The following is a 15,498-nucleotide window of genomic DNA, read 5'->3' on the forward strand; positions in this document are numbered from 1 at the left end:
AAAAAAAAAAAAAAAAAAAAAACTGAAATGTTTCAGATTTTAAATTACGTCCAAAGGGGCGTTTTTTTAACATTTTGTGTGTTACCTTTATTAAATATCATGTTCCTCGCACTTAAACCATAAGATCCAGTGCAACAGCAATATCGCAAAATAGTTTTAAAACGAGCATATCTTTAGAATTTCCGATACAGAGACTCACGCGCTGGAGATAAAAATGTTTTTTCTGCACAACGTTGCCATTGCTCGCTTTGAAATCCTTGAGTTTGTTAATCAAAAATTCGTCAAAGTTTTAAAAAATAGGAAATCAAATCAATCATAAAACAAATTTCAAATTTCAAATTTGGTCTTCCACATGCTCATATTCGTTGGAGGATTACGTTATTCAAAATTTGATGACTCTATGTACCGTTGTTTTATCACAATACGAGAAATATACATACATTTATGCAGATTTTTCATTATTTAATTTCTTCAAATATAATGCAGGACTCTAACATTTTGTGGCAACAGTTTGAAAAGTGAACCGACATTTATGAGTCCGACGCAAAATGCCAAAGCGAAACTAATATAGTCCTTCGGGATTCAAATCCCTTTGGACTAAAAAAAAAAAAAAAAAAAAGAGAGAGGGGGGTGAATTGCAAGTTTTATAAGAATTTGCATAGACTGAAGCTTTCCAAAAGTTCTAGAGTTTGCCTATTATGGTACGTCGTGCAATCTCACAGTACGCCCCGCATCCAGTATTTATTAAAAATAATGATGTAAGGCATAAGTGCATTACAAAATAGTCGGAATACAATTTGAGATTCACAAGATAAATTGATTATCAAGATAAATTGATCACAAGATAAATTGCATCTGATTTGGTGCAACAAAATAGGAGATAAACATAATTAATAAACAGATAAACATAATGAGATAATTATTATTAGTACTGGCAACACAATGTTAAAATGAATTGTAATAATAATGCTATAGAGGTGGGTGTCCATGGGTTATTTCAGATATATTGGTTTATTGCAGTTATTATAAAGTTCACGAGCGGAGACATTTTGTCCATAATCACAGCATGTAAAAGTTCACTGAGTTTAAACAGTATGTGGACTTACACTTGACAGAGATATAAGACGTAGGAAGAGAGTCTTTGCATAATTTTCTGAAACTTTGGATACTGATGTTTATCTTTCCGCCCTCCAGTATGCCTTCTTGGTGTAATGGTAGCACACTCGGTGCGTATTAGAATGTTCCAGAGTCGAGTCACGGCGAAGGCACAGCTCGTTGTTTACATCTTCTGCTTAAAAAAAAAATCTGAAAGCTTTCAGATTTTAAATTATGTCCAAAGGTTCGTTTTTTAACGCTTTCTGTGTTACCTTTATTTATTAAATATCATGTTATTTATTAAATATCACCTAAACCATAAAATGTAGTTCAACAGCAGTATCTCAAAATAATTTTAAAATGAAGTATATCTTTGGAATTTCCGATACATAGTTCCACGCGCTGAAGGTAAAAAGGTTTTATTTCCCCCCGTCGAGTGTTGCCATTGCTCGCTTTTAAAAGTTGGGTTTGTTAACCAAAAATTCGTTAAAGTCTTACAAAATGTGAAATAGATAATAAAACAAATTCCAATTTTCAAATTTGGGCTTCCAGATGCTCATATTCGAGTGGAAACGTATGTCATTCAAAATTGGATGGTTCTAGATACCATTATTTTATCATAATGCGAGAAACATACATGCATTTTGGCAGATTATTCTTTATTTAATTTCTTTAAATATAGTACTGGGCGATAATATCTGGTGGCAACAGTTTGAAAAGTGTATCAGACATTTATAGTGAACCAATGCAAAATGCCAAAACGAAAATAGTAATTCTTCAAGACAAACTGCCCGTTTGGATTAAAAAAAATCCCTACTGACTCTACAAGTGGTGTCCGAACTGAAATTGGTGGATGATAATGCGCCACTGGAAGGATTTGTCGATTGGGTCCCTTTCTCCCCATTCGCCCTTTATAAGGGGGAGTATATAAGGTATATTCGCCTTCCTTTTAGCGTGCCTTCGTGGTGGAGCTGTAGCACATTCGACGCGTATTTGAGAGGTCTAGGATTGAGTCCTGGCGAGATCATTGCTCATTTTTCACGTCTTTTGCTTGAAAAAAAAAAGCCTAATGACTCTACAAATTAATTAATTCAAACGAATGTTGTTATTATCAAGCACGTATCTCTGTAAGCAATTAAGTTTATATCAGTTGTTAAGTTTTAAAAAAATGTGTAGAGTTAAAGTTTGAATTGCAATAACGACATTTTTTCAAGCGAATGGTAAGTAATAAATACAAAAGGTCGTTACGACTGATTAATCGACTTTAATGTTCTATATTTTTCAAGTTATATACATACATGTCCTTGATTTTCATCTATCAGTGCGAGCTTGCAAACCTTTTTTTGACACATGGCATATAATATGTGAGCTCCATTTTCAAAGTGGATAATTTAGAGCGGTGCGTTTTGTGTTTTAAATATGCCGTTTATTATGGTATTGCGACGTGCAATTCGTTCAATAGTGTCAACAATTGGAGAAGACTGATTGCTTATGTGAGCGAAATACTACGAGTGGCTAAGCATTTCTAACGAAACAGTAAATGCAATATTTAGCCCGTAACCCACAACAATTAACAAATTACGGAAACCACGAACTCTGTATACCGCAGCACATACTTTTCACATGTTCTAATATTAAGAGCCACTTCATTATATCATGGTATACAAATCTTAAAACTGATGCAAAAAGCACTGCAAAGCCGCCAATTTTCTCACCCATCTAAAACTCCGTAATGAAACACTGCACTAATTCTTGGAGTACTAATCCATCACAATATCCAAATATGGATGACAGAAACTGTGTTTCTCTCTTTGAACAGAAAAGGAATTCATCTGTGCCATGTATAAACAAACGTATGTAGACTCTTGTTTTCTTAAAGACATTATGTCGTACCTAAATACATCACTTGTGGTTATTTCCACAGATGAAAGATGGGGCAGAAAATTTGATAATTCTATGATCTAAAACAACACAATTAAGTTACTAAAATGGCAGTCAAATTTAAATTCTAAGTAGGCGTTGTAGTCAAAGACTAAAAATTAAGTTACTAAAATGATAGTGAAATTTATATTGAAACGTAGGCCAATAGTCAAAGACTACACAAATAAGTTACTAAAATGACAGGCAAATTTAAATAAGTATGTAGGCTATAGTCAAAGGCTACATAATTAAGTTACTAAAATGACAATCAAATTTACATTAAAACGTTGGCTAGTAGTCAAAGAATACACGAGCTACTAAAATGGCAGTCAAATTTAAATGAAAACGTAGGCCAACAGTCAAAGACAACACAATTAAGTAATTAAATCGACAGTCAAACTTAAATTAAAATGTAGGCTATAGTCAAAGATTACACAATTAAATTACTAAAGTTACAGTCAAATTTAAATTGAAATGCAGACCAATAGTAAAAGACTACACAATTAAGTTACTAAAATGAAGATCAAATTTAAATTAAAACGTAGGCTATAGTCGAAGACTACATAATTAAGTTACTAAAATGACAGTCAAATTTAAATTAAAACGTTGACTAGTAGTCAAAGAACACACAATTAAGCTACTAAAATGGCAGTCAAATTTAAATGAAAAAGTAGGCCAATAGTCAAAGACAACACAATTAAGTTATTAAACTGACAGTCAAACTTAAATTAAAATGTAGGCTATAGTCAAAGATTACACAATTAAGTTACTAAAGTTACTAAAATGACAGTCAAATTTAAATTAAAACGTTGGCCAGTAGTCAAAGAATACACAATTAAGCTACTAAAATGGCAGTCAAATTTAAATGAAAACGTAGGCCAATAGTCAAAGACAACACAATTAAGTAATTAAATTGACAGCCAAACTTAAATTAAAATGTAGGCTATAGTCAAAGATTACACAATTAAGTTACTAAAGTTACAGTCAAATTTAAATTGAAATGCAGACCAATAGTAAAAGACTACACAATTAAGTTACTAAAATGAGAGTCAAATTTAAATTAAAACATAGGCTAGTAGTGAAAGACTACACAATGAAGTTATTAAAATGACAGTCAAAACCTAAATTAAAACGTAGGATAGTGGTGATAGAACTAAATTTAAATTAAAGTTGGCTCAAAACTCTAACTGGCTAGCAGTTTGAATATCGGCAGCAAAAAACGCAAAGCGAAATAATTACAAACCTAATATGGATGGCTGAACTAAAGTAGCGTGGTCTCGAGAGTCAGAAAAATGCTCTCTATCTCTTAATCCCCAAACTTCAACTTAAATACTTTCAAACTCATTTGTATTTCTGGTGAAGTAAAACTCTAATAAAGGCTGAAATTATATATAACTGGATAATGTAAATAATAGTTCCTACAAGTTATTTTAATTGTTTGGTGAACCTGTCGTAATTAATTGTCCATTACTTACTCCTGAAAAGTGTGATATTTTAATTTATATTGTTGCTTCTTAGATATTTTAAATGCGTATAATATTTCACTTAAAATAATGCTTAATGATTAAAATATCTAATGCATTGTGCTTAAGCTTTCATAAAATGCATTCAAGAAAGGAAAAAACGCTGCTTATAATAAATATTCAGTCTGGTTTCAAATACCTCAAAAAGGCATTTTCCTTCAAAATTAATTTTTGACTGTCTAGCGAGAACTCTTCTTTCACAATCAATCGATATAAACGTCACCGTTTGTTTTAACTTCTTTTTCATTATAACATCGACGATTTTCATTATTTTGTCATTTGTCCGCTGCTGCCAAAAGAAAGTAAACAAATAAAATTTTATTCTCTTAATCAAAAATCGCTTTGCTTTTAAGAAGATTTTTTATATTGCTCGAGACGAAAATTGTGGAGTATGAACGATGGATATATGACAATATTATTAAAATATGTTCAACTATTTTAAAATTTTTGAATGCATGAATGTAATTTCGCGTGTTCAGAATAACAGCAGACAAGAAATTAATCATTGCATTTAGCAGAATTTAAAGCTATTTCAGAATTAATACTGGCAACCGGTTTTACCTTTCTTTGAAATCTTTTAATTTATGGAAATTATATTTTCGTTTTCATACTGGAATTTATAATCATTCCTAGTTTCAAGTTAAATAGAAATAAAATCTAGAAAAAAAATTAATAAAAAGAACTAAAGGCTTTCAGATTTTACATTACGCCCAAAAGGGAGTTTTTTAACGTTTTTCATGTTAACTTTATTCATTAAATATGTTATTCGCTCTTAAACCACATAAAATTCAATTCAACAGCAATATCATAAAATATTTAAAAACAGCATATCTTTAGAATTTTCGATGCACAGTCTCGCGCCCATACAGTGTTGCCATTGCTAGCTTTTAAATGGTTGAGTTTGTAAATAAAAACTTAGTTAAAGTTTAAAAAATTTGAAAAAGGTGATAAAAAAATTCGAAATTCAAAATTTTGGGCTACCAAGTGCTCATGTTCGATTGGAGGATTAAGTTATTCGAAATTTGATGACTCTAGATACCGTTGTTCTTTCACAATGCGAGAAATATTCATATATTCATGAGGGAGGATTCTTTATTATTTAGTTCCTTTAAATATAATACATTGCGTTAATATTTGGTGGCAACAGTTTGAAAGGAAACCAACGCAGAAAGTGAACTACACGAAATGCCGTTTTGAGACTAATAACCCTTCCGGGCTAAAACAAATTGCGACACTTTTCTGTTTCTCATTTTACTGGGCTAATTGACGAAATTTAACTAGTCTTTTTCATATCTCGAAATGCGACTTAGAACATGCATTAGATTTATATATATCTGTGTTCTAACATACTATGTATTTTGACACAAAGTAGGATTTTATCTGTATTGATATATTGATTTTTACTTCGTTGTACGAAGTAAAAAGGAAGTATTATAATCGCGAAAAGTTTCAGGCAACATATTTCAACGAAAATATCCATTTTGACGGCTATCGAATGCAATTTAGCGATGTTTTTGCGTGATATCTGTGCGTAAGGACAGAAAAAAAGACACCTTTCCTCCAAAAAAAATTATAAAACTGCTTTAAAATTAATTCTGAAGGGAATTTTTCGTGGCGTCTGTACAAACGTATGTACGTACGTGCGTACGTATGTATCTCGCATAACTCAAAAACGAGTAGCCTCAGAACGTTGAAATTTTGTATATAGGACTGCTATAACATGCAGATGTGCACCTCGTATTTTGGTTGCGATCGGCCGCACCAAACGTATATAAATATATTTATATATATATATCCACTCTGTTACCGAGCCAGTTTCCCTTAGAAAGTCCTCCACGAAAGGCATCCCTCCCCTCAGGCAGATAGCCCTAGCGTGCTTTGCCATAATTAAATATACCATACCAAAATACCACTCTGTTACCCGGCTCAGTGATCTCAGTATCTTTACTCTTATATGTTTGTAAATTGTACATTTTTTGCTTTAAAAATGATTGAATTATGTTGTTTCTATCTTTCGGTTAAGGTTTTTATGCCTTTCGTAATTCTGGAAGCAATATTTGTACAATTATCAAAAATTTAAAAGCTGTTTAAGTGCGGTTAAGTTTTAAATAACATGGCGGACATATTTGTTTACATTTGAAACAGCAGAATTGTAGATTTGTTGCCAATCTAGAGAGACTAGGCTTCGCAACACAAAAATAACGCCTTCATTTATTATTGCGAATTAAATCATGCTTAATCCTTTCTGGAATTTTTTCGAGGAAATAAGTGTTTAAGATTTACTTCGTAATTTTTTAATGCAGATATTTTGAGTTTGTATGTATTTTTGCCTTGGCGCGAAGTGAGAGCTGAATTAATTGAATGAGAAATACTCAATCGTCTGTAAAAAACTGTTTTTCTTCTGTTTTGTTTGCTTAATTTCTTTCATGCATCGTTTTAGCTTTATTATAGTATTTGAATAGAACATGTGGCAACGATAATTCTTCAAATGATATAAATTTTGTGCATTCAGAATGTCGTTATAGTAAACAAATATAGTGAATTTTAAAGAGTGCATTTATTCTATTGTGGTTTATGCGCTGCCGACGAAGTAGATTTAATTCAATCCAATCAATTTAAATGAAATTCAAGAAAAAATGCGTGTAATTTAATATTCCGTACAAGGAAGTCATGTGGTGGACACATCAGATTTTTTTACATATATCCATTAGCCGATTCAAAAATCGCACGAGTAAGTTTTCGAAAATATCTTTCAATAATAACCTACGAAATTTATCTAACACGTTAAAATAGATGCATTATTAGGCATACCTGCAAAGTATTAAAGTTCCTTATTCAAAATTTCCCATGATATATGCGAATTTATATACTGGTGCGTTTTTAAATTTAGCCTGTTTCATATAAGGGATAATAACGCAAAATATGGTTTACGCGTTATGTTAAAATCATTTGAAATAGCCCATTTTTATATATAATGACATCTTACGTTTGAGAATATATAGTAAAGCAGGCAGTATAGTTTAAACGTAGGAGTTTTAAGCTTAATTATGAGTCTAGTAGCATTTGTATCATTCTTCTGGCAGCTGGCCTATGACATTCTTTGCAGTGATTTTGAACGAAGTACTACATAAAGGTACTGGAACACTTTGCAAATGTTTAAAGCGTTAAGTATTTATTCCGACTGTAGGTATTTGTAGATTTAAGTTATTGCTTTAGTCAAATAGGATCATAGCAGAAGGGCAAGTAACATGTTTTTGATAGTTTTTAAATTCCGAGGATTTTGCAAGAATGCTAGAAAATGTTCCGTACATATTTAATTCTGTAGCTGTATTTTGTGGTTGATAGTTACGCAACAGTTCTGCACATTTTAGATCAACTTCTCTGGGTAGCAGTTAGGTGTTATAGGCAAACGTTTGGTAATTTTCACCAAAAATGTTGCAACCTAATATTTTATCTTTAATATCTTGATGAAACAAACTTATTGCTTATATTTAACTATAAGCATATTGTTTATGTTTTTTTATTTATCAACAAAATTACGGCATGAGAAGTCACTTGCCAAATGTGCGAATTAGCGCCAAATTTGGCAGCTTTTTTATATTACTTCAAATGATGTCGTTGCATATAAAAGCCAAGAATGAACATCAATAAAGAAATTTATGTCACCCAAGCAGTATTTCTTTATTGATGTTCCCACCCAAGCAGTATGTCTTCTCAGTAAATATAAGCTGTACTATGTAATGTGTATAATATGCACCATGCAAACCTGTAAACAATAATGAATGCGTAGTGTTAAACTATGTGTTAACCTAAATACCTAAGATGTAAAGTACCTTTAACATAAGTATTAATCAATCTCTCTGTGTGTAATACGTACCATGCAAGTCTGTAAATAATAATGAATGCATAGAGTTAACCTAAGTATCTAATCATGTATAATTAACGTAAATATTGAACCTTACGGATGCAAAGAACCTTAAACATAAGTCATATTCAATTTCCCAGTAAATGTAATGTGTAATATGAAATGTGTGAAATATGTACCATGCAATATGAATGTAAATGCACCATGCAAGTAGGAATAAGCAAGTCCGAATATGGTACGGCATGTGTAATAGTCGTGCAAGTCAGAATATGGCAATATGTACCATGCAAGTCTGAATGGGTAGCGATAACCTAAGTACCTAATTATGTCATTCTAGATAAGGGCGGGCGTGGTGCTCATACCAATTAACCGTAACGGTAGAGGGATGGTGCCCACGTCCTCCGTCACTCACTCACTCACTCACCCAAGCAGTATACCTTGGACTCGCATTAAATCGCTCATTCACATAGTTTTCTCACATCAAACGAGTTCACAGCAAGACGTGGGGAGTAGCCTTGAGATTATATCTTCTTCTTAGGATCAGCTCCTATCACTATATCGCCCACCAGCGGCCGAACGGTAAAGTCGCTGAACACTGGTAGTTCGGATCCAGGTTCGAATCCCGCGAACGGGCTGGCTGCATGGGCGTTTTCGTGGTTTTCCCCATGTGTAACGTGTATTACCTTAGAAAGTCCTCCACGAAGGTATCCCTCCCTTTAGGCAGATAGCCCTCGTGTGTTTTGCCATAATTAAATACACCAACACCTATCACTATATCATAAAAGGCAAATTTACAGCTCAGTCCTCCGACCTATTCTTACATACACCTCGTCTACCTGGGCAAGCGCCAGCGAAAGTGACATCCATTACCTAAAAAAAATTAAAAACAAGATTCCCCGTGAGCTCCATACTACGTTACAAACAAAAATTTGCATGCTGACCTGAAAGTGAAATTTATTTCTACTTTTCTGCACAGAATAAATGCTAAATTTTATGATAAAGCTACGCAGAACTCGTCCATCCGGCTTTGCACATATTTTAGCTTATGAAATACTTGAAGAATACAGGAAAAATAGGCCGTTTGCAGCTTTTCTCTTAGATAGCGCAAACACGCAGAAACAAGACCAACATGTGGAACCTTCGTATTAATTTTACTGCAAATTTTGGACTTAAAAACTTTCAGTAGCTCAGCAGGAGTCACAGGACTGCCGTCACAATCCTCATAGGACAATGCTAGCCTTCTGTCATCACATCCTCACCCGCCAGTGAGATTTCAGAGATAAAATGTTTTCTTATTTTGACTGTATTTTATTTACAGATACACACCTTTGTGGTGGACCAATCTGACGAGCCCTTATGTGTGAGGCTTCTCGTGGGATTCCGTAATAAGCTCTGGTAAGAGCGGAATTAATTCCTGCTGTTAACCAGAATATGTAACCAAAGCATCAATTCAGAAATTTTCTGTACAAGGTTTTCAGTTTCGTAAGCGGATGAATTGGCAGCGTTTGGATTTGATTTGAAGGCAAGACCCGAGTCCATGCAACCAATTCCTGCTGCCAATTCGATAAGGTCAGGCTGTTATAAACATATTAAAAATTAACCACAAATACAACTTATAAACATCAGAGCGGCATTGGCCGCTACCATCTATATTCTTAGGTCTTCGAATTCACGCAAAGAAAAGTCCCACCAGTGCATGAATGGAAGAAAAAAAAAATACGGATATGTCAGTTCAGCTTGGTTTGGGTTCGATTCGATCCCAGACAGACGAGTTGGCTGCATGGTTGGTTTTCCCCACGTGTAACTTGAATACTAACCAGGTTTCTTCAGAAAGTCATCCACGAAATCATCCCTTATCTTAGGCAGATAGCTATATTTAAATAACCTAACAACTTGGCGGAAGCCGAATGAAAAAATGAAAATGGGTACTTTTCCATTTCGCCGCCGCAAATCTCGCCAAACAGACCTTTATTGGCGACAACATACAATATACACAAATAAAAAATGTTAACAAATGTTAGTTCTGCGAATTTTTCATTTTGAAGGCATAAAAATTTTAATATCATTTAAAATTTTGTAAAAAGTCAATAAATAATGACACTAAATTTGTAAAAAGACGTTAATTTAAGAATTTACTATGCTTTCATGGTTCAACATCCTGATTCGCCGGTTCGTACCATTTCACCCCAAGTGATCTCATCTCACGTAAACTATGTTACAAAAATATAATTCTCTCAGTAATTATCTACATTAATTTCAAGTTAAATCTTAATTTGGAATATAAGTTTAAATGCAAGAATTATTCCAATTCGTATGAATAGCTTACTGAGAAATTATGTAAAACTAAAACCGCAGTGCTTTACTTCGCCAGTGCATTCTCCTTAGAATTAATGAATTTAACCCTTGGCTTTGCCTTTTCTATATTTTCACTTTCCGGTGAATGGTGTGATTGCATCCTAATTGACTTAATTACCGCGAATGGCCTTAGGGCATAAGACTGAACTGTCTGGTAAAAATTCTATGTAATTAATTGTATGTCAGTATTGAAAGGTGAGGCGTAAAAGGTTACCAGCGAAGATATTATATAGTTATCATTATTAGTTATGGCTAATTATGATTTATATATATTTATATATTATATCGTTATTATATAGTTATGGCTAATTATGATTTGTTTGTTATAGGCACAGATGGAAGTTGGGAAGAGTGGTGGACATATGAAGGAATTTCAGGTAAGAAGTTGAACTTATATTTGGTTTGTTACTCATCTCTGTTTGAGTTTATCAAAAGTTTTGAGAATATAGCGTCAGGTATAGTCAACGGATAACTATATAATAAGGGTTTTCAGTATATTTTTACTATAGCAATTGAGACATATGTTTGCAAATTTAAGCCGTATGAGTTTGTAGACATATCAGAATATTTTTATATTAATAAAAAAAAATTTTTTTCTCTGCTACAGTGAACATCTTAAATAGGAATTAATTTTCTTACTTTAAAGTGTAAATGATCTGAATGTATCATATATATGACTTGTTTAGTTACAAAAAATGCTGGAACTTCATACGTGTTTCAGTATTATTCTTTGAATGGTTGGGAAAGAAAACAACATAATAAGGTTTTGTCGAAAAACATCAAATTAATGGAAAGATTACAGATCTTTCGACAGATTATAAAAAAATAGATTTGAGTTATAAATTATCAAAATGTAGCAAGTTATTTCAGTATTATGTGTTACTTAAACAGCAAGTTATACGTACTGTCATCTATCAAAATACAGCAAATTATTTCAGTAATTTACCATATACCTATTTACTGTAAAACAAGTAAGAGAAGATTTATTGTTTTATTTACCTTTCCCTTTCGTAAGCAAGAAGTATATAAAAAGTTTCTCTTAATTAATTTAAATACACCGCGTAGTTTTTCTCGAAAAAATCAGCTATGGGATTATTTGGTATTTGCGAAAGCGAGTAAGACTCATGTATAAATATTACTATCTCCAATACAGACTTATACCAGATCCAGACTTATACAAAAGAATCTTCAGACTTTATGATAAAAAAATATCCTGTCGTGTATCAACAGCTGATAAAAAGTAACTAATCATAAAGATGTGAATATTTACAGAGATATGTATAATTTTACCATGCGTACGAATTGTTTCAAAGTTTCTGATTTTGTTATTATTGGAAATAACGGAAAATGTACTCATATTTACCGGTATTAATGTTCGATTGCTTTATAATAATAATAATTATTGTAACAGATATAAAAATTTCATTTTAAGCATTTTTATATACACTTACAAATTAAATAAAAGTACGAAATGTTTCAGCAAAATTGTAAAACCAAACTTTATAATTGTGTAGTCAATAAAGTTAATGAGCAATCGAATTTAATAATTTTACGGTAAAATTACACCTTTATATATTTTATAAAGGTACGAAATGTTTAAAAAAATTGTAAAACCAAATCTTATAACAGCACAAACGATCAAGTAATAATTTGAGCAATCGAATGTAATAATTTTATGGTAAAATAAGATTCACTTATACTCTTACAAATTAAATAATACGAAATGTTTCAACAAAATTATAAAAACAATCTTTATAATCGTGTAGTCAATAAATTAATGAGCAATCAAAATGTGATAACTTTACGGTACAATAAGACTTAGTTACACCCTTATAAATTTAATAAATATAAGAAATGTTTCAAAAAAATTTTAAAACCAATTTATATATAGCCCAAACGATAAAGTTAATGAGCAATCGAATGCAATAAAATTTAACTAATGTACGAAATGTTTCAACAAAACTGTACAAATTTTATAATAGTGTGGTCAATAAAGTTAATGAGCAATCGAATGTAATAATTCTACAGTAAAATAAGACTCAGTTACACCTTTATAAATTTAATCAAGGTACGAATAATTTCAACAAAAATGTAAAACTTAACTTTATAATAGCGTCGACAATAAAGTTAATGAGCACTTCAATATAAAAATTTTATGGTAAAATAAGACTACACATATTATACAGGAAGAAGTATTACAGAAGGAAAAATTGTTTTATAATCTGATCCGTTGCATGATAATCTAAGGAGACAAACTTTAACGCATCTTAACAAGAACACGATAGAAGATATTTATAAATTTAATAACACAGATCTCTAGAAATCTTATGAAATCATTTGATCTTTGAAATTTCCATTACAAATCTAGTGTCAAGATATTTTAGAGAACTTTGTGAAAGTACCTATCCCAGAATGCATTGTTGAATGCAACAGTTTTATCCTACGCAAAACGAATAAACGAATTCTTTTGGGATGTTAGATGTTGCCACAGCTAAATTTGAAGAAATAATTTCTTTTCCTAATAGAAATATCAGAAGGAAGTGTATACGAAGAAATCGTAAAGTTGCCTTGTATCTCTGAAAACTTACGACATTCCAAACTATCATTACGTAATAATTTTCGCAAGGTTTATGATGAAATAGAATTTATTGCGTCACCAAAGGACAAAGCGGAAAATTTTCAAAGTATCATCTGTTTAGTATATTATAAAATGTCTAGTGTTTATAAATTTAAATCATATTACAAATCATACCGGTTTAGAAAAAAAGGCTTTGTCATATTTTTATTATATGTGCAAGTTATTATCTCAAAGCCTCTTCAATCCCCATAAGAGAGATGTATTTTCAAAACAGCAAGGGGTAAATTTTTCGTTAAGCGTAATCTATATTTTAAACTGAACACTGCTATTTCTTTTGTCTTTCAGGATTTGGGGAATTTCTGTCGGAATTTTTCCATTCCATGAGCTTGAAAATGCGTAGCAAGTGAAAAATGAGTTCTCTTTTCCCACACAATTATTTCCAGCTTGGTTCCTCAAATAAAAATTATTTTCCAAAAGCATTTATATTCGGGAATTTTTAAGCAGCAGGTGATGTAATTTCCACGCAAAGTGAAGCTTTCTTCTAAATCTACGAAGTTGCAAGAGATTTAACTGGCAATTGAGGTTGAGGAAAAAATTTGAAATACTTCAAATATTCTCGTCAGATGGCGCTCTGTGTTGCCTTTCAGATAAGTAATAAATAATTATAGATTAATGCGTTTCGCTAGGCTTGTCGTTTTGAAATGGCACACGCCAGACAGAATGAATGATTTAAGCGAATTTCTTCATATGGCATTATTTTATTAGAGGTTCCATTTAAAAACGTTTCCACGCTGGGTTCTGATTTTACAAGTTAAAACTTTTACAGTTTATGAACACGGATGTAATTTGTTATAAATGATGTCAAAGAATGTTGTGCCCATATTAACTACGTTGCGCTAGCTATATAAATATAATTTAAGACTGGTTTAGTTTAAACAAATATTACGATTTAAGTAAATTAAAGAGATAAATCACTTTATTGATATCTTACTTAGTTTTACAAAGTCATTTAGTAGAACATCAATAGTAATGCACTTATTTAATTACGGACGCCTTTCGAATTTATGTTCGGTATAAAGACAATACTTTTAAATACAAGAGTATTTAAAATTAAGTAAATTAAGCAAGAACTTAAATAAAAGATTTAAAACAAAATCTAAAAGGGTTCAGATTTTAACGATGGCACAAAAGGGCTCTTTTAAGGTTAATAAAATTTATTAGCAGGAATTATCATTAGAGAAGAAGCTCAGGTGGAATGGCAAAACATTTTGTAGGATGTAAGATGATTTTGCATTTAGACTAACAGTGGGAACGCTATATATCTTCTGTATATTTAGAAAATGATATGTAAAGTAATTCTGTAAAATATTTTGTTTTTAATTAGATATACCATGAATTAAATGCCTTTCTATTTAAATCAACCGGTTTAAAAAGTAAAAAAAAATAATTTTAATAATAATAATAAATAAATTAATTAGAATTAATAATAATTTAAGAACTGCATGTATTGCTTTTAAATAGTCTAGTTTATTAATTAATAACAGACAGATTAAAAATGAGAGTAATGTCTTGTATTTTTCCGATTGGTAACAGAATCGAATGGAAAGTGAAACAACGCACTAGAATGAAGAAAAAAAGCGAATTCACGTATCCATATTAATACAGCTTTTTGGGTAAAATATAACAAATATAAAAAATGCCTCTGAGCTTCTCTATTTCAGATTTAATATGTGTCTTATTTTGTATAATACTCATTACGCGTGTATTTACATAAAAAAAATCTTTCAGACAATGATGATATTAAAATTTTAAACCAAAACGTTTTTAACCAATAAGAATAAAGTAAAACCATAACTATACCATTCGTACCCTAAACTTCACATCATCACATACGCTTTAGACATTCGTCTTTCGCTTTGAGTGGTGCTAATATGTAATCCGTTGCTTAATTTCTTACTTAAATACTTTATAAAGATGTGAAATGTACAAATTTAGCTATTTAAGAAGGAGCTTGCAGATAGCGCCAGTTTAAATGTGTTTGTCAAGAACGGAGATGTGTTGAAATGGGTATGTCTGAAATACGCCAATATGTAACTAGCTAGATTACATTATACGTCATTCACATCAACATTTCCATTACATTTATGTAAATCGGGGGCAGA

General features: G+C 31.5%; 1 protein-coding gene across 2 annotated transcripts in view; it reads left to right on the top strand.

The window, feature by feature from the left end:
- LOC118183673 (carbonic anhydrase-related protein 10-like) overlaps nt 1–15,498 on the top strand; it is a 1,099,923-nt gene that overhangs the window by 166,698 nt on the left and 917,727 nt on the right. For both annotated transcript variants that reach the window (XM_085827194.1, XM_085827193.1), the window contains exon 2: nt 11,088–11,135. In XM_085827194.1, the coding sequence (XP_085683320.1) occupies nt 11,088–11,135 (48 nt within the window). The remainder of the gene's footprint in view (nt 1–11,087; nt 11,136–15,498) is intronic.

The sequence above is a fragment of the Stegodyphus dumicola genome, chromosome 11, assembly GCF_044657685.1.
Source record: "Stegodyphus dumicola isolate Sdum_Otavi_A_Nest chromosome 11, ASM4465768v1".
NCBI lineage: Eukaryota > Metazoa > Arthropoda > Arachnida > Araneae > Eresidae > Stegodyphus > Stegodyphus dumicola.